This window comes from Marmota flaviventris, chromosome 9 (assembly GCF_047511675.1).
Source record: "Marmota flaviventris isolate mMarFla1 chromosome 9, mMarFla1.hap1, whole genome shotgun sequence".
Classification (NCBI taxonomy): domain Eukaryota; kingdom Metazoa; phylum Chordata; class Mammalia; order Rodentia; family Sciuridae; genus Marmota; species Marmota flaviventris.
Genome location: NC_092506.1, coordinates 98,592,228 through 98,614,913, shown reverse-complemented (window position 1 = coordinate 98,614,913; position 22,686 = coordinate 98,592,228). Strand labels below are relative to the sequence as shown.

At 36.8% G+C, this 22,686-nt stretch overlaps 1 protein-coding gene and 2 non-coding genes across 3 annotated transcripts in view; 1 reads left to right on the top strand and 2 right to left on the bottom strand.

Moving 5' to 3' along the window:
• The window catches only part of Htr3b (5-hydroxytryptamine receptor 3B), a 36,062-nt gene extending 14,099 nt beyond the window's left edge, over positions 1-21,963 (bottom strand). The window contains exons 1-2 of the mRNA XM_027930438.2: positions 21,918-21,963; positions 17,673-17,833 (exon numbers count right to left, since the gene is read on the bottom strand). Of these exons, the coding sequence (XP_027786239.1) occupies positions 17,673-17,833; positions 21,918-21,957 (201 nt within the window). The 5' untranslated portion in view covers positions 21,958-21,963. The remainder of the gene's footprint in view (positions 1-17,672; positions 17,834-21,917) is intronic.
• Trnaa-cgc (transfer RNA alanine (anticodon CGC)) lies at positions 14,116-14,189 on the bottom strand. The gene has a single exon. It is a non-coding gene; the product is annotated as a tRNA-Ala (tRNA).
• Trnag-ccc (transfer RNA glycine (anticodon CCC)) lies at positions 15,409-15,475 on the top strand. The gene has a single exon. It is a non-coding gene; the product is annotated as a tRNA-Gly (tRNA).
• Positions 21,964-22,686: the final 723 nt, after the last annotated feature.

Sequence of the window (22,686 nt, the reverse complement as noted above, 5' to 3'; positions counted from 1 at the left end):
TAAAACGAGATAAAGAAGGTATATAATTATAGAAGGATCAATTCAACAAAAGGAAAATAAAGACCACATATATATGATATACATTCATCCAGTACTAGAGCACCCAATTATATAAAGCAAATACTGTTAGACCTAAAAGTAGACATAGACAAATCCAATAATAGCTGGGGACTTCAACACCCTACCTTTATCAATGGACAGATCATCAAGACAAAAAATCAACACAGAAATATCAGAATTAAATTATTCTATAAATCAAATTGACCTAACAAAACTTACGAGACATTTCATACATGCATATATGATTACATGACCCATGTAACTCTACATCATGTACAACCAGATGAATGAGAAGTTATAGTCCATTTATGTACGATGTGTCAAAGTGCATTCTATTGTCATACGTAACTAATTAGAACAAAAAAAGCTATTTCATCAAATAGCGGCAGTATTCATATTCTTCTAAAGAGCACATGGAATGTGTTCTGGGACATATATATATTTAGCTATAAGACAAGTTTCAAAAAATTAATGAAATTAATTAATTGCATGTATCTTATCTGACCACAGTGGAATAACATTAGAAATCAACTTCAAGAGAAACTAGAAAAATGGTACAAATATGGGGCTGGGGTTGTGGCTTGGTGGTAGAGTGCTTGCCTAGCAAATGGGAGGCACTGGAATCAATCCTCAGCACCACAAAAAAAATAAAGGTATTGTGTCCATCTACAACTAAAAATATTTTTTAATTTGGTACAAATACATGGAAATTAAACAACATTCTCTTGAATGACCAATGTGTCAATAAAGAAATCAAAAGAGAAATTGAAAAATATCTTGAAACAAGCTGGGGTGGTGATGCATGCCTATAATCTCAGTAACTCAGAAGGCTGAGACAGGAGGATTGCAAGTTCATGGCCAGCCTCAGCAACTTAGTGAGACCCTCAGCAATTTAGTGAGAACTGTCTCAAAATTAAAAAAAGGATGGGGATAGTTAGATTGGGTAGAGGGAAGTGAAAGGATGGGAAGGCAGGGGATGTAGGGATAAGAAAGATAGTAGAATAAAACAGACATTATTACTGTATGCATGTATGTGACTGTATGACCAATGTGATTCTACAATATGTATAATCAGAAAAATGAGAAATTATATCCCATCTATGTATGATATATCAAAGTATATAAGTGCGTTAACTGTCATGTATAACTAATTAAAACAAATTTTTTTTTTAAAAAAAAAGGGCTGGGGATGTGACTCAGGGGTAAAGCATCCCTGAATTCAATTCCTGATACCAAGAGGGTAAAAGTAATAATAATAATAATAATAATAATAGAATTATTAAATTGTTCCTAATATTTTGTCTTGTTTTTTGTATCTGTGATCATGTTTGAGTTTGTAATATTTTTTTTCTTACTGTCATTGACAGATTTTTATGTGTACTGTTATGTACTGCTATTCTAACTTCCTAAAATGAGTTGAATATGTTCTCCATTCTGTAGTTAGTGACTGAAAATCTGTTCCTTGAATGTTTTATGTTGATCAAATTTTTTAGGATAATAGAGACTATACTGTTTAACTTACAGGTGTGGGGTTTATTTTTCAACAAACTTATGGAGGCCCCAAGCAACTCAGTGAGACCCTGTCTAAAATTTTTTTTAAAATAAAAAGGGCTAGGGATGTGGCTCAGTGGTTAAGCACTCCTGGTACAAAACAAAACAGCAAACAAGCAAAAATAAAGACCTCCCATGTTCTTAGATAGGAAGATTTAATTGTCAAAATAGCCATATTACAAAAAGCACTATACAGATTCAATACAATAATCCCATCAAAATTCCAATAACATTCTTCACAGAATTAGGAAAAAGCAGTTATGAAACTTATTTGGAAAAATAAGAGACCCAGAATGGCCAAAGCAATCCTTAGCAAAAAAGAGCAAAGCAGGAAGTATCATAATACTAGACCTCAAATTATACTACAGATCGATAGTAACAAAAACATCATGGTACTGGCACCAAAACAGGCATGAATAGAAGACAGAGACAAAACCACATAAATATAGTTACCTGGTATACTAGATTAAGATGCCAAAAACTACATTGGAAAAAAGACAGACCTTTTAACAAATGGTTCTGGGAAAACTGTAAATTCATATGTAGTGGAATGAAATTTAACCCCTATCTTTCACCCTGCACAAAACTCAACTCAAAGTGGATCAGAGACTTAGGAATTAGACCAGAAATCCTGTATATGCTAGAAGAAAATGTAGGCCCAACACTCCAACATATTGGCTCAGGAACTGACTTCCTTAAGAAGGCTCCTAAAGTGCAAGAAGTAAAATTAAAAATCAATAAATGGGTTGGCATCAAACTAAAAAGCTTCTCCACAGGAAAGGAAACAATCAGAAGCAGGAAGAGAAAGCCTATAAAATGGGAGAAGATTTTTACCACTTGCTCCTCAGACAGGACATGAATATCCAGGTTATTAATTAAGAATATTAAGAACTCAAAAAACTTAACTCAAAAAAAATAAAACAAAAACAAAACAAATAACCCAATTAATAAATGGGCAAAGAAACTAAACAAACACTTTAAAAAGAAGAAGAAGAAGAAGAAGAAAAAGAAAGAAATATAAGCCAGGCGCAGTGTTGCACACCTGTATTCCCAGCAGCTCTGGAGGTTGAGACAGGAGGATTGTGAGTTCAAAGCCAGCCTCAGCAACAGCAAGGCACGAAGCAACTCAGTGAGACCCTGACTCTAAATAAAAATTACAAAATAGGGCTGGGGATGTGGCTCAGTGGTCAAGTGCCCCTGAGTTCAATCCCTGGTACCAAAATAAATGAATAAATACAAATGGTCAAGAAATATATGAAAAAATGTTCAACATCTCTAGCAATTAAAAAAATGCAAATTAAAACCACACTGAGATTTCATCTCACTTCAGTTAGAATGGCAATTATCAAGAATACAAGTAACAATAAATATTGGTAAGGATATGGGAGGCGGGGTACATTCATACATTGCTGGTGGGACTGCAAATTAGTGCAACCACTCTGGAAAGTAGTATGAAGATTCCTCAAAACACTAGGAGTGGAACCACCATTTAACCCAGCTATTCCACTTTCTCAATATATGTCCAGAAAATTTACAATCAGCAGCCACATCAATGTTTAGAGAAGCACAATTCACAATAGCCAAGCTATGGAGCCAAACTAGGTGCCAAACAGATGAATGGATAAAGAAAATGTGGTATAAGGGCTGGAGTTGTGGCTCAGTAGTAGAGTACTTGCCTAGCATGTGTGAGGCACTGGGTTCAATTCTTAGCACTGCATTTAAATAAATGAATAAAATAAAGATCCATCAGCATCTAAAAAAATTACAAAAAGAAAATGTGGTATAAATACACAATGGAGTTTTCTCAGCCATAAAGAAGAATGATTTTCTGGCATTTGCCAGTTAATGGATGGATCTGGAAACTATCATGCTAAGTGATCTAAGTCAGTCCCCAAATAGTCAAAGATAGAATGTTTTCTCTGATACGCAGACCTTAATTCAAAATAAGAGGGTGCAGCCAGGTGTGGTGTGCAGGCCTGTAATCCCAGCAGTTAGGGAAGCTGAGGCAGGAGGATCTCAAGGTCAAAGCCAGCCTCAGCAATTTAGCAAGGCCCTAAGCAACTCACTGAGACCCTGTCTCTAAATAAAATACAAAATAGGGCTGGGGGTGTGGCTCAGTGGTTGAGTTCCCCTGAATTCAAACCTGAGTAACCCCAAAAAACAAAAACAAAATAAGAGGAGAGAGGGGTTGCCATTGTGGCTCAGTGGTAGAGTCTTGCCTAGCCCACATGAGGCACTGAGTTCAGTGCCTCATGTGGGCTAGGCAATAGCCTAATATCAAAAAATAAAGATATTGTGTCCACCTACAACTAAATATATATATATATATATATATATATATATATATATATATATATATATATAAATAAGAGGGAGGATAAGAAAAGAATAGATGAAAGATCAAGGGAGTAGACAAAGGGGAATGAAGGAAAGAGAGGAGGGTTGGAATAGGGAAAGATGGTGCAATGAATCTAACCTAACTTCTAACCTAACTTTCCTGTGTACATATATGAATATATCACAATGAATGTCATTATCGTGTACATCCATTAGACACTAATTTTTAAAAAAACCTCTAAGTAAATAGCAGAAAGACCAGTAGAGTAAAGGGAAGAGAACAGGGGGAAGGAGGAAGGAAGGGGAAGGAGAAGTAGTGGGACCTAAATTAGAACAAATTATATTCCATGCTTTTATAATTATGTCAAAATTAATTCTATTGTCATGTATATCTAAAAAGAACCAATAAAAAATAAATTGCTTGTTCCTCTAGAAATTAAAAAAAAAATGCTGGTGAGGGATACTCTCGTACACTGTTGGTAGGAATGAAAATTAGTACAGTCATTATGGAAAACTGATGGAGGTGTCTCAAAAAAATAATTACTTTATGATCTGGCAATCTCACACTGGGTATGTATCAAAAGTTATTGAAATCAGTATAGTTGAAGAGATATCTGTACTCGTATGTTTATTGTAGCACTATTAACAGTAGCCAAGATATGGAATGGACTTAGATGCCTATTGACAGATCAATGGATAAAGAAATTATGGTACATATCCATATGGAATGCTATCCACCTAAAACAAGAATGAAATGTCATCATTTGCTATTACACAGGTGAGCCTGGAGGGCATTAAGGTAAATTAAATAAATCAGCCAAAGAAAAGAAAGAGAAGTGCTATTTGTTCTCATTTATATGTGGAAGCTAAAAAAGTTGATATTGAAGTAGAGGTTAGAACTGGGAAGGGTGTGGGGGAGGGAGAGATGGAGAGGATGGTTAGAGGGTGACGAGGGTGGTGAGTGTGTACTAAGGAACATCTGGATAGGAAGAATCATCTAATGTTCTACAGCATAGTAGAAGGACTATGGTTGACAACAATTAATTGAATATTTCAAAATAGCTAGCAAAGAGGATCCGAATATTCCCCTCTCCACACGCACACACAAAATAAATGTCTGAGGTAAAGAAATACCAATTATGGTACAGAATAGAGGACACAGAAACCAATCCACAAAACTACAACTACCTTATATTTGATAAAGGGGCTAAAAGCATGCAATGGAGGAAGGATAGCATCTTCAACAAATGGTGCTGGGAAAACTGGAAATCCATATGCAACAAAATGAAACTGAATCCCTTTCTCTCGCCATGCACAAAAGTTAATTCAAAATGGATCAAGGAGCTTGATATCAAATCAGAGACACGCTGTCTGATAGAAGAAAAAGTTGGCTACGATCTACGTACTGTGGGGTCGGGCTCCAAATTCCTCAATAGGACACCCATAGCACAAAAGTTAATAACTAGAATCAACAAATGGGACTTACTCAAACTAAAAAGTTTTTTCTCAGCAAAAGAAACAATAAGAGAGGTAAATAGAGAGCCTACATCCTGGGAACAAATCTTTACTCCTCACACTTCAGATAGAGCCCTAATATCCAGAGTATACAAAGAACTCAAAAAATTAGACAATAAGAGAACAAACAACCCAATCAACAAATGGGCCAAGGACCTGAACAGACACTTCTCAGAGGAGGACATACAATCAATCAACAAGTACATGAAAAAATGCTCACCATCTCTAGCAGTCAGAGAAATGCAAATCAAAACCACCCTAAGATACCATCTCACTCCAGTTAGATTGGCAGCCATTATGAAGTCAAACAACAACAAGTGCTGGCGAGGATGTGGGGAAAAGGGTACACTTGTACATTGCTGGTGGGACTGCAAATTGGTGCAGCCAATTTGGAAAGCAGTATGGAGATTTCTTGGAAAGCTGGGAATGGAGCCACCATTTGACCCAGCTATTCCCCTTCTCGGTCTATTCCCTAAAGACCTAAAAAGAGCATGCTACAGGGACACTGCTACATCGATGTTCATAGCAGCACAATTCACAATAGCAAGACTGTGGAACCAACCTAGATGCCCTTCAATAGATGAATGGATAAAAAAAATGTGGCATTTATACACAATGAAGTATTACTCTGCATTAAAAAATGACAAAATCATAGAATTTACAGGGAAATGGATGGCATTAGAGCAGATTATGCTAAGTGAAGCTAGCCAATCCCTAAAAAACAAATGCCAAATGTCTTCTTTGATATAAGGAGAGTAACTAAGAACAGAGTAGGGTCGAAGAGCATGAGAAGAAGATTAACATTAAACAGGGATGAGAGGTGGGAGGGAAAGGGAGAGAGAAGGGAAATTGCATGGAAATGGAAGGAGACCCTCAGAGTTATACAAAAGTACATACAAGAGGAAGTGAGGGGAAAGGGAAAAATAATGCAAGGGGGACAAATGAATGTCAGTAGAGGGGGCAGAGAGAGAAGAGGGGAGGGGAGGGGAGGGGAGGGGAGGGGGGATAGTAGAGGATAGGAAAGGCAGCAGAACACAACAGACACTAGTATGGCAATATGTAAATCAATGGATGTGTAACTGATGTGATTCTGCAATCTGTATATGGGGTAAAAATGGGAGCTCATAACCCACTTGAATCAAAGTGTGAAATATGATATATCAAGAACTATGTAATGTTTTGAACAGCCAACAATAAAAAATTAAAAAAAAAAAAAAGAAATACCAATTACCCTGATCTGATCATTACACCTGGCATACACGTATTGAAATATCACACTACATCCCATAAATACATGTAATTACACTGACTCAAAAAATATATGTCTTAAAGAAGAAGAATAGAGAAAGATATCTCTTGGCCATATGAGAATACAGTGAAAAAGTGCCCATCTATAAGCCAGGAAGAGGGCCCTCACCAGGACCAAATCAGTCAGTACCCTGATCTTGGACTTCCAGCCTCCAGAACTGTGAGAAATAAATTTCTGCTGTTTAAGTTATTCAGCCTGTAGCATTTATTATGGAAGCCTGGATCGACTAAAATAACCCCTAGTAAGGAAATGCAAGTCAAAACCATAATGAGATACCACCTAACAATCATCAGGATGACTACTATTTTAAAAAGACATAAAATAACAAGTGTTGGCAAGAATGTGGAAAAATTTGAACCCCTGTACATTATTGGTGGAAATATAAAATGGTACATCTGCTGTGGAAAACAGTATGGTGTTCTTTAAAAAAATTAGAATAGAACTACTATATGACCCAGCAATTCCACTTCTGAGCATATCCCCAAAGAAATAAAACAAATTCAGACAAATGTGTTTGCACACTCCTGTTATAATTTGGATGTGTGGTGTCCCCCAAAAGCTCATGTACAAGACAACACAAGAAGGTTCAGAGAAGAAATGATTGGGCTTTGAGAGCCTTGACCCAATTGGTGAAGTGATACCTGACAGGACTGAGTGGTATCTGAAGGCAGGTGGGGTGTGGCTGGAGGAGGTGGGGTAATGGCGGTGCAGCTTTTGGGTATATATTTGTACCTGGTGAGTAAAGTCTCTCTCTCTCTGTGCTTCCTGATCATCACATGAGCTGCTTCCCTCTGCCACACTCTTCCACCATGATGTTCAGCCTCACCTGGAGCCCTGAGGAATGGAGCCAGTTGCCTATGGACTGAGACCTCTAAAACTTCGATCTCTCAAGTAAACTTTCCTCCTCTACAATTGTTCTAGTCAGGACTTTTAGTCGCAGCAGCAAAAAGGCTGACAACAATTCCTGTTCACTGCAGCATTAATCACAATAGCCAAGGAGTGGAAAAAGCTAGAGTGTCCATCAATGAATAAATAAACACGATTTATATACATAAATTGGGATATCATTCAACCCTAGGAAGAAAATTCCAAGCTGGGCATGGTGGCACAAGCCTGTAATCCCAATAACTCGGGAGGCTGAGACAGGAGGTTCACAAGTTTGAGGCCAGCCTCAGCAACTTAGAGAAACTGTGTCTTAAAATAAAAAATAAAAATGACTGGGAATGTAGCTCACTGCCTGCACCCCAAATTAAGAAAAAGTAATGAAATATTGATATAACATGTATGAGCCTGAAGACATTATGATAAGTGAACAGTTATGTATATGAAAGCAAATAACAATTCTTGTTTCCTTTCCTGGAACTATGTTTACTAAATTAATTGTATATCAATTCCCTATCAATATTTAAAATATATATTCTTTGTGCACAGGGTCAAGACTGACACTCTGAAGAATTCGGATTGGGTATGGGATATAGAAGATTTTAGTCCATGACAATGGTGTATCTGAAATTGTACAGTTCATGGACTAGATGGACATGTTTAGGGGCTCTTCGCAGGGTGGCAGCATTTGGAAGAAAACCCATAAACTTTTCAGATTAAAATTTCCCTGTTTTACAATCTAGAAAGGAAATTGCAGCCAAGTGTAGTAGCATGTACCTATAATCCCAGCTACTCAGGAGGCTGAGGCAGGAGGATCACAAGATTGAGGCCAGCCTGGGCAACTTAGTGAAAACCTACCTCAAAACAAAAAAATATAAAGGATTGGAGATGTATCTCAGCAGGAAAGCATCCAGTATTTCACCCCTAGCACAACAAAAATAAAAATAAAAAAGAAGCAAATTGCTGCCCGCTACTGTATATGGCATTTCTAGGTTCCTTGAGAAAGAAAAAGAAATGGTGAGCAGATGTGAAGTGACCCTGCTTTGGCGCCTCAGCAAAAGGAGGTTCCAATGAACTTGTTCTACAGATTTTTATGGACATTTAGCAGATACTTGGGAAAGGCAGGTTTTAAAGTGATATGCAAAGTGAAAAGATTGAGTTCACAAGTATTTCCCTAAGGAACAGTTTGGAGGGGGACCAGAAGAGACTCCCAGCCAAGAGTGGCTCAGCAGGGGTCCTGGTGGTGGGAAAAAAAAAAGTTCTCTATTGGAAGTTTAAGATTAGGGGACACCCTAATTTTCTTTGCAAATTTTACTAGCCAACAGGTCATGAAATATATCATGTTACTCAAGCACAAAGGCTCAGTTTTTGGCTTAGTTATCATCTTTGAGAATTCCTGCAAATAGGGGGGAAAATGGGTCCAAAATGCAGTTTACATTACTTGGAAATCTAGCAGCTATCTATGCTTAAGAATTAAACCTTTAACCTGGGCATGATGGTATGTGCCTGTAATCCCAGTAATACAAGAGGCTGAGACAGGAGAATCTCAAATTCTAGAACAGCCTCAGCAATTTAGTGAGACCCTGCCTCAAAATTTTAAAAGGGCTGGGTATATAGTTCAGTGGTAAAGTGCTCCTGGGTTCAATCCCTAGCACCAAAAAGGAAAAAAAAAAAAAAAGAAAGAAAGAAATATACCTTTACGGGCTGGGGATGTGGCTCAAGCGGTAGCGCGCTCGCCTGGCATGCGTGCGGCCTGGGTTCGATCCTCAGCACCACGTACAAACAAAGATGTTGTGTCCGCCGAAAACTAAAAAGTAAATATTAAAAAATTCTCTCTCTCTAAAAAAAAAAAAAGAAAGAAAGAAATATACCTTTACATCTACTAATTGTCCTTACCAGTTCCGTTATCACTGGCTTACCAAGCTGTGCCTGTCTCTCATTGATTCCGTCAGATGGTTAGGAAGAGGGTAGGGTCTCTGGGTTTTAATGATTCATTTTCACTTACCATTTTATCCAGTTAGTTCTTATAAATTGCCGTATTGATGCCTTTCTCTGCTCACCAATTCTTTGTCATATCATATATAACAATAACATTAAAAAATTTTTTCCCCTAAAATCTTATTGGGGCGGCTGAGGGAATTCGTCATTCAGCCCTAAAGAACACGGTGTCAAAAAGTAGTTTGAGGCAAAAACTAAAATCTTTTTTTGTCAAAGGAAACAAGTTTCTCAATGCCAGCTGGTGAACATAATTGGTTCTCTGGTGGCATTATTCACAGCTTTTCCCTCTGTGTATCTCTCTCTCTCTCTCTCTCTTTTTCTTTAGATACCTTCCATCTTGCTTGTTAAAAGCAAAGGATATTTCAGAGAATTGGAATTCATTAGTCTTCCTAACAGAGGGAGTCTATTTAGATCTAAATTGGTGGTTAGCAAATATACAGATAATTCCCCCACATTCTTATTTATCTCTCCCAGTTCCGGAGACTATAGAAACAGATGCCTCAACGTCTGGCTGGGAGGCTCTAGTCAATGGACTGGAATACAAAGGTATCTGGGATTCGGAATTGACAAAACTCAATAGAAACAAATTGAAACTCTTCACTGTTGAGTAGATTATCTCTATAATCAGATTTCCCTAAGGTACTCATAATACCCAGAAATTCTAAGACTAGACTGTAGTCTTTTATATAAACAAAACAGGAGGCAAAAGATTATAATGGAAGAGAGGTGCAGAGATGAGAGTGGGCCTGGAAGCTCTTCATTCCAAATACAAGTTGCCAGCAGCTCAGCGGTTGGCAGATGCATCCAACAAGTTCTCTATTTACATGGGGAGTGTCCTTGTCTGTGCAGAATCTGTGAGCGATTTTGTCAAGTCCTTCAAAACTGTCCCTGCCTCTGGAGTTCACTTTAGGCTTAGCTCACCTAAATGAAATTGAGAATTCTGCAATGCCTGTGACAAAAATAATACTGGGATTCAAAGTAAACTAGCCTGTGACAAAAAATAATACTAGGATTGATATTTTATTTTTAAATTCATTTGTTCATGTAACCAGTATTGATCCAGTGTCTTAGAAGTAAAATATACTGGACTGCATGTTTTGGGAAATATGAATATCAGTAGCCAGGATGGTGGAACATGCCTGAAATCCCAGCAATCTAGGAGAGTGAGGCGGGAGGATTGCAAGTTTGAGGCCATCCTCGGCAACTTACTGAGATTCTGTCTCAAAATAAGAAATAAAAAAGGCTGGAGATGTGTCTCAGTGGTTAAGCACCCCTAGGTTCAAGCCCCAGTAACCCTCCAAAAAAAAGTCTTCAAGTAGTTTATAATAAATTAGGAAATATGACATTTTTAACAAGTAACTATGTGCATTCAATACTCACCATCAAACAGAAATAAAGAAAAAAACAGATTTTTAAAAGCCGAGCACTGTAGTACATGTCCATATCCCAGTGACTCAGGAGGCTGAGGCAGGAGGATCATAAATTTGAATTTGCAAGTTCAAGGCCAGCCTCAGGAACTTAATGAGATTCTGTCTCAAAAAAATAAAAAGGGCTGGGGATGTAGTTCAGAGGTAAAGTACTCCTGAGTTCAATTCCCAGTACAACAAACCAACAACAACAACAAAAAGATTTCAGCCAACTATCTTGGAGAAATTTCTTTTAGGAGCTGAGATTTGGAGGACTATGATATTGCACAGATGAAGAATGAAGAGGAGAATATTCATTGGAGGAAATGGAATGAAAGCATACAGGCAAGACACAACAAGGGGTCCAGGTTCCTTGTAATATTGAGTATATGTAGATAAGACAGTAGAGAGGAATAAAACTAGAGGGATAGGACACATGAATATTCCAGGGCGTGCTGGGGATGTGGTCAAGTGGTAGTACGCTCTCCTGGCATGCGTGAGGCACTGGGTTCAATGCTCAGCACCACATAAAATAAAACAAAGGCAAAAAAAAAAAAAAACAAATACAATATTTAAGGGGGAAAAAAGCCCTCTGTTAAAAAAAAGAATATTCCAGGGACTGGGGATGTAGCTCAGTAGTAGAGCACTTGCCTAGTGTATACCCTGAATTCAATCCCCAGTCCCTAGCACTGCACAAAAAAAAGGAAGAAATATTAAAAATATACTTCAATAATATCTAACATATTGTAGTAACAAGCATATTCTATAATGGAAGAAAAACCTCATTCTTGAAAAAAATAATAGTGTTCTCCTTACCTACCATACAGAATCAGATTTTGCTTTCTTTTATCAAGATAGGAAGAAAGAGATAAAAATTTTTCAATTTGATACACTTCTTCCAAGGAAAAACATTAATATAAAGACTCTACTTCTTTCCCATATTTATCTCCAAATAAGCTCTAAAGGAAAGCCTAAGCAATTCTATTTTATCTTAATCAACATGAAGCAGAAAGTAGAAGGATAAGGAGAGCCCTATAGGTCGTCTGCATCACTAGCTCAAGGCTGACTGCCCCTCAGCCCTGGGGTTTCATATGACACACTTCATATTGTATATCTACTCAAAATGTCTTCACCACTTGACAACCTCTGGTGAGCAGAACAGTCATGATAACCCACTGGCAACTAGATGACAAGGAATAATATCTCTTTTAGCCAGGTGAAGAATCAGCCCCAGGAAACTGAATCTCCAAAATTCTAGTTCAGTATTCAATTAAAAAGAGAATAAAGGAATTTTCTATTAAAATTTGAGAGACTAGGCCTTTTAGTATGGGGGTATTTCCTGGCATTAAATTAAATAATATTTTCTAAGGTCTTTTGGCTTTTACTAGCAAGGGTGGTAAAATATAAATAAGAAAGACACAATTTGTTGTTAAAAGGAAGAATTTGGTGTGTATCTCTTAAATATTCCGGTTTACTAAGAAACAATTGAATAGGTATTTATCTAAGCTGGAGGAAAATTATACTAAAGCAATCTGCATCAGTTAAAAGAAAATGTAAACCCTATACTCTGTTTCAAATTTATTTTTCATCAATTTCAAGGCCTAATTGTCAGCTGAAGAATCCAGATGCTATTACTCACCATATAGCACTAAAATATTAACACAAAAAACCCATTAAAACAAAGAGGAATCATTAAATTATTTTAACAAAGTACATTAAAATACTAACATGATATTGTGAGGTATTTTATGCATGTGAATATAAAATTGAAGATAAAAGTAGCAATGAGAATGCAACAGGTTGATAGATTATTATTATAAGTTTCATATATTTTATGAAAAGTATCATAATGTTAAATCTAAGTACACTGGAATAAAATAATGATAAATATGAAACTCCCAAAGGCAAACTCTTAAAACAACAAAGACGGAAAAAATAATAATATGAGAAAGGAAAGCTTAAAAAGCCAATAGGTAAACTAAAATTAAATGTTAAAAACATTTTTTAAATATTTTGTTATTTTTAATATTTGTTAATAATTTTAAATCTACCCAAAATAAGGTGGGATATAAGGAATAGAAGTACAAAAAACACATAGAATAATTACAAAACAAACAGCAAGATGGTGTTGCAAATGGACTAAACACTTCAATTAAAATGCATAGATTTTTCAGACCAGTTAAGTGAAGCAAAAACCAGGAATCCTACTCAGCAATAAAAGGGAATGAACTACTGCTATGCACACCAACATGAAAGAACTAAAAAACTAGGCTAAATGAAAGATGTCAATCTCAAAGGTAATATATGCTTCTATTTACACAACATTCTTGAAAAAGCAAAAAGATTGAGATGAATTGTTGCTATAGGTTAGAGATTAGTGGGGAGAAAGTGATGTAGCTAGCTACCAAAGAGTAGAGTTGTATAACTTGATTATGGTGGTGGTTACACCAAGTTAGACTGCTGTACTTTGGAGGTTGAAGAGCCCCCACAGGTACATGTGTTAAAGGCTCAGTCCCCAGGGCAGCCCTATTGGGAAATGATGGAACCTTTAAAAGGTGGGGCCTAATGGAAGGTCCTTAGGTCACTGGAAGCATGCCCTTAAGGGGGATTATGGGGCCCCCGGCTCCCTCCTCAGTCTCTGCTTCCCACTCATGAAGCAAGTGGTTTTGCTCCATTATGTGCTCCTACATGATGTGCTGCCTTGCCACAGGTCCAAAGAAATGGGGCCATACAATCATGGTCTGGAACCTCCAAAACTGTAAGCCAAAATAAACCTTTTCTCTTTATAAGTTAATTATCTCAGGTATTGTGAATAGTAATAAAAAGATGCTCAACACATATACTCATGTAATAAATGTACCTAGAACTAAATATAGAAATGTACATAGGTATACATCAACTGGAGAAATCTGAACAATCCTTGTGAATTGTACCAATGTCCGTTTTCTAGTATTGACACTGTATTATGTTTATGGAAGATATTAACATTGGGAGAGCTTAGGTAAAGGATGCATAGGACCTTCCTGTAGATTTCTTTCTTTTTTTTTTTTTTCTTTTCTGTGGTGCTGGGGATTGAACCCAGGGCCTTGTGCATGCGAGGCAAATACTCTACCAACTGAGCTATATCCCCAGCCCCCTATAGATTTCTTTGCAACTTTTGGTACATTTATATTTATTTCAAAATAAAAACTAAAAAAAAACTCAACTATATCTGTTTATAGGAAACTATTTCAGCTGAGCACAGTGGTGCCCACTTATAATCCCAGCTACTGAGGAAGCTGAGGCAGGAGGATTACAAGTTTGAGGCCATCCTGGGCAACTCAGCAAGACCTTCTCTCAAAAAATAGAAAGTTCTGAGAATGTAGCTGAGTGGTAGAGCACTTGCTCAGCATGCACAAGGCCCTGGGTTCAATCTCCAGAACAGAAAAAAAAAAAAAAAAGAAGAAGAAGAAGGAAGGAAGGAAGGAAGAAAAAATGGAAAAATTAAGATATTACAAACCTACCAGAATGATTTAAAATAAAAAAGATTGACAATATTAAGCACTGGTTATGATGTGGAGAAACTGGAACTCTATATGTTATAAGCCAAAGGCCAAATTATACAGCCACTTTGGAAAACAATTTGATAATTTCTTTTTCTTTTCTTTGGTTTCAGGGGAGTGCAGGTTACTAGACATTGAACCAAGAGGTACCCTACTACTGAGCTACATCCCCAGCCCTTTTTGTTTTGATATAGGGTCTCACTGTGTTGCTGAGGCTGATCTTGAATTTGCCATCCTCCTGCCTCAGCCTCCTGAGTACTAGGATTATCATCATGCAACACCATCTCTGGTTTGACAACTTCTTATAAAATTAAGAAATTATTAATTAATTGCCCCCAAATGGAAATAACTTACATGTCCAGAAATTGGGAAATACATAAACAATTATAGCACAACTACTGAAATATGAAAAAATGTGTTTGAAACTCAAAGGCATTATGCTAAGTGAAAGGAGCCACATTCAAAAGATAAAATACTATATTATTCAATCTGTGTGACATTCTGGAACTCAAAACTATAGGGGAAAAAAAATAAGACCAGTGGTTGCCAGGACAGGGATTAGAGAAAAGGAATCGGCTTTAGAAAGATGAATTTCATCCTATGTGATTTATACTTAACTTTTAAAATGTATCAAAGTTTATAGGGTGCAACTAAAATAATGTTTAGAGTGAAATTTATAGCTTTAAATGCTTATATTAGAAAATTTAAATGTCTAAAATTATTTATTCAAGATTTCGCTTTAAGAAACTACATAAAAGGGACAGATTAAATCTAAAGTGAGTAGAAGAAAATAAATAAAGATAGCTGGGGATGTAACTCAGTTGGTAGAGTGTTTGCCTCCCATGCACAAGGCCCTGGGTTCAATCCCCAGCACAATAAATAAATAAATAGATAGATAGATAGATAGATAGATAGATAGATAGATAGATATCAGTGAATTGGAAAAAATAATGAGAGAAATGCAAAGCCCATTTGGTTATATTAAAAAAATTTTTTTAAACCTGATAAACTTTAGGCAAGATTGGTCAAGGGAAAATAAGAGAAAATACAAGTTACTAATATGAAGCATGAAGAGCCATATCACCAGAAATCCTATGGACATTAAAAGGTAATGAAAAGAGAAAAATATGAGTAACTTTAAGTAGATAAATATGACGAACTGGATGAGACGATCAAATTCCTTTAACAACAACAACAAAAAAAACAAAATTGCTGGACTGGAAACATATGTCACCAGGTAGTGTTTGCCTGGCATGATCGGGGCTCTGGGTTCAATCCTCAGCCTCCCTTCCCCTAAATAAGAGTCTACCAAGAAAAAAATTTAAAACTAAACATGGGTCCTATGACGGACGTTCTAGAACTGACAAAGTTAATCACTGATGAAAGAAATTAGAACAATATTTGTGTGGGATGGACTCGGAAAGGAATGAGAGGTCTTTCTGAGATGATAGGAATCTTTGCTATCTTAATGGAAGTATGGATTATATGAATATGTAATTATCAAACCATCGATCAGACTCTACACCTAAGATCTGTACATTTCAATACAAGCATGTTATACCTCTCAACTTTTAAAAAGTGGATTAGAGATGTACTCAGTGGCACAGTGCCTGCTGAGCATGCACAAGGCCCTTGGTTTGATTCCCAGCACCACATAAATGAAGGAAGAAAGGACAGATATAAGTTTTTGAAGTAAATTGAAAAACAATATTAAACCACTTTAACCAAGCTTTGTAACGTCTAGGATTTTTTGTAGGGAGATGGGGCAGGGTGTGGGGGGCACTCATACCAGGGGTTAAACTCAGAAGTACTCAGCTTCTGAGCCACATCTCCAGTCCTGTTTTGTATGTTTTTTTATTTAGAGAAAGAGTCTCACTGAGTTGCCTAGCACCTCACTTTTGCTGAGGCTGGCTTTGAACTCGCAATCCTCCTGCCTCAGCCTCTGGAGCTGCTAGGATTACAGGCGTGCACCAAGGCACCGGGCTTGTAAAGTCTATTTTTTAAGAGGAAATCTAGCCAGGTGCAATGGCGCATGCCTGTGATCCCAACCACTTAGGAGGCTGAAGCAGAAGGATTGAAAGTTCAAGGACAGTCTCAGCAACTTAATGATACCCTTTGTCAAAATAAAAACTAAAAAGGACTGGGATTTAGCTGCGTGGTAGAGCACTCCTAGGTTCCATCCCCAGGACCTAAATAAATAAATAAATTTATTTTATAGCACAACATTTTGATACATTTTAAAAGTTAAGTATAAATCACATAGGATGAAATACTCTCTTGGTATTGAAAACTTTGTAATTAGGGAAGACAAAGGAAATGAGAGGATCGTCAGGGCCAGTTCTTACTGAGAACTCTGCTAACTGCTTTACATGCATGTTCTCATTTCATTCCCATGACCCATCTCTCAGAAACAGGAAGAAAAGAATGCATTAATAAGCAAGTCCTCCCTACCATCCTTAGCAAACACTTTACATATAAAAGCCCTCTTATAAACTCATGATACCAAGGCATTTCCCCCCTCCCAACTTTCAAATTTTAGGTAATAAGTAGTGAATCTTTTCTTTTTTTTTTTTTGTTTTTTGTTTTTTGTTTTTGTTTGTTTGTTTTTGGATCTTTTCTTAAATCTACTATTATTACTAACAAACATGAGCATAGGGCTGGGGATATAGGTCAGTTGGTAGAGTGTTTGCCTCTCATGTATAAGACCCTGAGTTCGATCCCCAACACCACCAAAAAATAAAAAATAAAACAAAATGTGAACTGCAGGAAGATACCTGTTACCATTTTTAGTGTCAGCAATAAATCTGTACTGTGACCTATGACCACAATTCCTAAACTATCTTAATTCCATGAAACTTGTATTTCTAGCCTATTTGCCTAAATAGAGGTCTAGAAAGCACAATTTACCAAATAAATATTTTACCTCATGCTAACAGCTAATATGAATCTAGCAAATTTCCCAAATAGTTGAGTCATACTCTCAAGAATAGGGCCTCATCTAAGCTCCTGCATAAATCACAGATAGTTTTCCAAGAGGGAAACAAAAATTAGAAATGGCAAGATGGTCCTTACCACATCCAATACAGCTTGGACAAATAGGTCCAGGTAGACGGTGGTGGCATCATGCCAGTTGTGAACAGGTCTCACTTCCTTGTGATATTGCTCTAGTAGATGTTGGGTGAGATGATGCAGAGTAGAATTCCTGGGATGAGGTGTATCTGTAGCTAGAATTCCTGGGGGGTTAAAAAAAAAAAAAAAAACCAATCACTGTGAAAATGAAATTAAGAAGCATCTTTAGGAGATTTCAGATTGTTCCGAACTTGGCTATTAGTGGAATAGCCCACAGCTAGCTGGTGAGCTCTTTGGCAGAAACTTATTTAATAAGTAAGTGGATTGCCTAAGTGCCCAATAGAGAAATAGAATAAAGATAAATAAATCAAACCCATCTCCAAGAATGCAAACTGTACCCACAATTCCATTTTATAGCAATCATGCATCTTGGAGACAGAATTCTTTCTTTATTCCTGTATCACTGGCTCCTATCATAGCAGATACCCACCTATATATATAGCCAAAATTTAACTACCACCTTGGTTTCTTTCTTTTGATTTTCCATTTATAATAGACAGACCATTGAGCCCTAAAAAATCTGTATGAGTTTTTAGATAATGGAATGAGTGAGATTTCAATTCATACTTTTATCCCCAAAAAAATCTCTTCTCCTCACACTATCTGTCTTTAAATAAAATGCACTTGTCAGAAAATGAGATCTTTGTTTTGGGAAAATTCTTTCTGGTTCCAGGAAACAACCATTTCCTCTGGCCCAGGAATCTTGATTTGTAGAGGAGCAGTGATTGGTGGTGAGGCAAGAGAAGCCAGGGGACAGAAAGCAAGAGAAATGAACACCAACAATTGGAAGTGACAAATTTGTGAGGGCTCTCTCTGAATTGCAAAAAGATATTTTGTTCACAAGCTTCACCAGCCCTTAGGGAATTCAAACCTTCACTAAGTCATTGGACTGAAGCAAATTGCACACCTCCTGACACAGTGCGTGATGAAATCTATCTGCAGTGTCCTGCGTGTGAATTTGCCTGGGCTCTCAGTGGTTTTGATGGTTATTTTGATGAGCTGCTGAAAGTATAAGGGATCCAGCAGGAAACTGTAAATGAGATCGCTTCTCCCTGTGCGACAATCCTGTTTATGCCCATTTCTTTATGAATGATGTCGTGTCACTTGCCGCCACAGGCAGCAATTTCTATGATTTATCAGTGTCAATGTGACCAAAATGCTAACAACGATGCTGGAGGTGCAATCCCAGACTCACTGTGGGCAGTGGAATATTCACTTTCATTACCATCAGAACTGAGAATCTAATGAGCATTTTAACTTCTTAACTATCCACCCAAGAAGATGCCTAAAATGGCATCAGCTATTGAGGCATGCAGGACTAAGGTGGGTGGCTTGCATCAGGCTTCGGTTTTAGGGTTTTTGTGAATGGTTATTGTCAAAAAGTGTGCTGCGAATCTCTCTACCTGAGAACATTTCTCACTGGCGTACCCCAGGGGAGGGAAGTCAGGAACATAAAGCAAAGCTGGCCCGATGCTCTTCCTACAAACTTTGCTTTGGGCAGCTTCATTTTTACCTCGCTTGGAAGCTCCCAATTCAAGTCTCAGTTGGGGAAATGCTGAAATGTTCATGATTCAATACAGGAAACTATCAGAAACAGAGTTAAAACATAATTCTGAGAAATGAATGTGTATGGGTTCCCTCTACTCTCTGCTCATAAAGACTCAAAATTTCCTTCTGCTGTCTTTTCTAGGAAACAATCCATGCGTCCCCTGTGGATAAACATATTTTCAAAAATGTGTCAAAATCTTTGGGTAAAAAGAGAAAGTTCTGGAAGCTAGGACTCAGAACAAAAGAGAAACAGTAATGAAATGAGAAAAATAATAAGCATGGAAGTGTGCTTAAATAAACCAAAAGGGAAAGAGTTCTTTGTTTAAGATGGGAAGAAATAATAAATTACATTTCTACTATGAATGCAAATGTGCCTGAGGAGAAAGATCAATTACAGGAGAAAGATTAAGGATTTAAGTGACCATTAATTAACAGTAAATGATGCCCCTTGAAAGCTAATGTGACATTCACACAAGCACTAAATGACTCACAGTTCAGTGATGTTTCAACAGACACTGATGGAAGCTATCAACAGACCCAGGAAAGATTCCTCGCTAACACTGAATGCTAATAATCACTTTAAATATTTCACTTGTATGATTTATAGAAAGTATAATGTGTTGGGGATTGAGCTGTGAAGCACTTGTAGTAAGAGATTTAAAAAGAAGATAAGAATACAATAGAATTATTCCTTTGTGGGTTTTTTTGTTTGTTTGTTTTAATGAGTTACTCCCTCACATACACTCATGTTAAAATGTCTGGGGTACTTTAAGGGAAAGAGCTATTCTTGACTTAGTATATTCTTTAGAATACTGAGAGTAATATACACAACTGAAAGTTTACAAGGAAATAAGAGTTTCAGGTGTATGGTTCCAGCATCTTCCAAGTACTAACTGAATACTTACTGTATGCCAGGCAGTAGGCTAAATCTCATGAATGTTCTCATTTAACATCCCCAATAATCTTGACCTAGGAATTCCACAGTCTGTAGGAGTGCACAATTACTCTAAGTGAGAAACTACAGGCTTGAGGTTGGTACTGTCCAAGGTCAGATAGCTCTCACAAACGAGGGGGCTGGAATTTAAACAAGGCTGGTCTGGATCCAAAGCCCAAACTCTTTCAGCATAACAGTATACAGCCAGTATTATTTTCTGCGTAGTATTTTCAGGTAAATAATATCTTATAATTGTTTTGCACTTCATAATTTCACATTTTATTTATCTTCATGAATATCAAAAATTAAAGTTAATCATGGAAACAGAATGTGTAAGAGATTTGCCCAGATTATATGGTGAGTGAGTAGGGAAGTTGGAGCTAAATCCCTCTCCTCATCCAGTCCTCCTCCTGCCCTGCACACCCTCCACATGCAGAGAGCAGCCAGGCAGTGGTGATCAGGTCAGCATTCGGATATTTACTGTCTTGATAATTAACAGTTAAAATCCCAAATGCAGATCCCTTTGCCACAAATATCTTCAATGTAATTTATGGTAAAACACTGGTTTTTAGACATTGTTAAAACACCTTTCTGCTATATTTAGAACAAAAATTAAGCATAAAAACAAAGAGATAGATTAGAAAGAGGTATCAAGAAGAATTTCTTCTTATTTCTTTATTTTCTATTTTTCTTTCTTAATTGTGACAGTTATTTTTGCTAAGAAACCCATTTGGCATCCAGTAAAATTTTTTTAATTAAGATATGCTTTTAACCTTTAAGTTAAACATCCAGGCTTTTCATACTTTCATAAGAGATTATTTTTCTTCTCTATCTAACAGAAAAATTATTTCCAGATTTTTAAAAAAATTTCCAGCTTCATGAATACCAAATTCCTTACTCACCTCTGTAATTGACTCATTTCACTTTCAGTTATGTGTTAAAACTTGAAAATTTGGATACAGGCTCTAGAAAAACCCTCAAGAAAGTGGGATGCTGGGAAACACCAGCATAAACATAAATTCTTGGGTTTGTGTGCATATACAAAGACTCTATTGTATTATAACTTAAATAATTCAATACAGTAGAGTTAATGTCACCAGGGAAGTATAATTTGAGAAATTTAGAAAAGATATACTAGTTTGTAAAGTGCTTTTTCAAAGGAATTGTATACTCAGAACTTGCAAGTTTTAGTACAATCTTTAGAAATAAACTCATCTCTATGTACATTTTATAAGACTAGATGTTTACTTACATACTATAATACTGAAATGATACACAAGCGTCTGTAGCCATGACAAATCCGTGGAACTAAAAGCTTATAATGAACATAAGAACATTTTGGATAATAAAAATATATTATTATACATAAAGGTGAATCTGAAAAAGAATGCCACAAACAGTATAAATTGCTGCAGAGAGCTTGATTTCTAGAAAAGGAGAGATTTATCAAACACTCATAACATTTTGGAGCATACTTTCATCTATGTGTAAAAAGTCCTATCATGTGACACTAAACACATGTGTATGATTGTAGGAACAAAGTTAGAAACAAATCATTGGTCTCCCTGTAGCTTCACAGGACTGACATTTTATGGTGAATGAATTAAAACAAAAAATTGTAAGACGTTTACAGCACACTGTATCCCTTATCTTTAGCTTCTAATCATTAATACTCAGTGCCCAGTAAAATCATTAATAGGACTCACCTGTGGCAGCCACCAGGATGCAGGGCCACAGAAGAGCCATCACACTTGCCAATGTTCTTGGGCAAATCCCCAAAAGGTTAAAGAAACTTGACTACTGGATAAAATACTCCTCGATTTTTCGTGACAGAGGTCTCTGTTCTTCTCTGTTTGCCAGTGTGTACTATCCTTCCTGATGCTATTTTATAAACATTCAATTGGACGAAGACGATATCAGCACCACACTAAGATTTTGGAATTGATGACACCAGAAATCTTGCAACTTCTCCGTTTGGTTCTGCCCCAAAATCAAATGATGGCCAACAATTCCATCTCCCTGACGAGAGATAGCTAAGTGAATAATGTAATATAGGAGGAGCCCCTAAGGAGAGGAAATTCCACACTAATATGATTTCCTTTGCAGCCTCAACCTAAGGCAATGCTCTTGCTGACATCAGGACACTAATTTCATTAATAATTGAGATCCAAATAGCTGTCCTAAATCAGACTTATGCAGTAACATCTTCAGCATTTGACAGTGGTTATTAGACTCCTGAATTACACAAAGCTAATGGAAACCTGGTATTGTCTAATGAAGAACAACTGCAAACAATACAATGGTAAAAGTGCTTTTTGTTTTCCCAAGCCCCTTTAATTAAAAGAAACATTGATTTTTGATAAATAGGAGTGCTTTTTATATTTTCACTGACCACAATTCAGAGAGAAACAACCTAGAAGAGAATGCTTCTAGGCCTATTGAAAATGAGAACTATTAAGATTTAGCATCATTCAA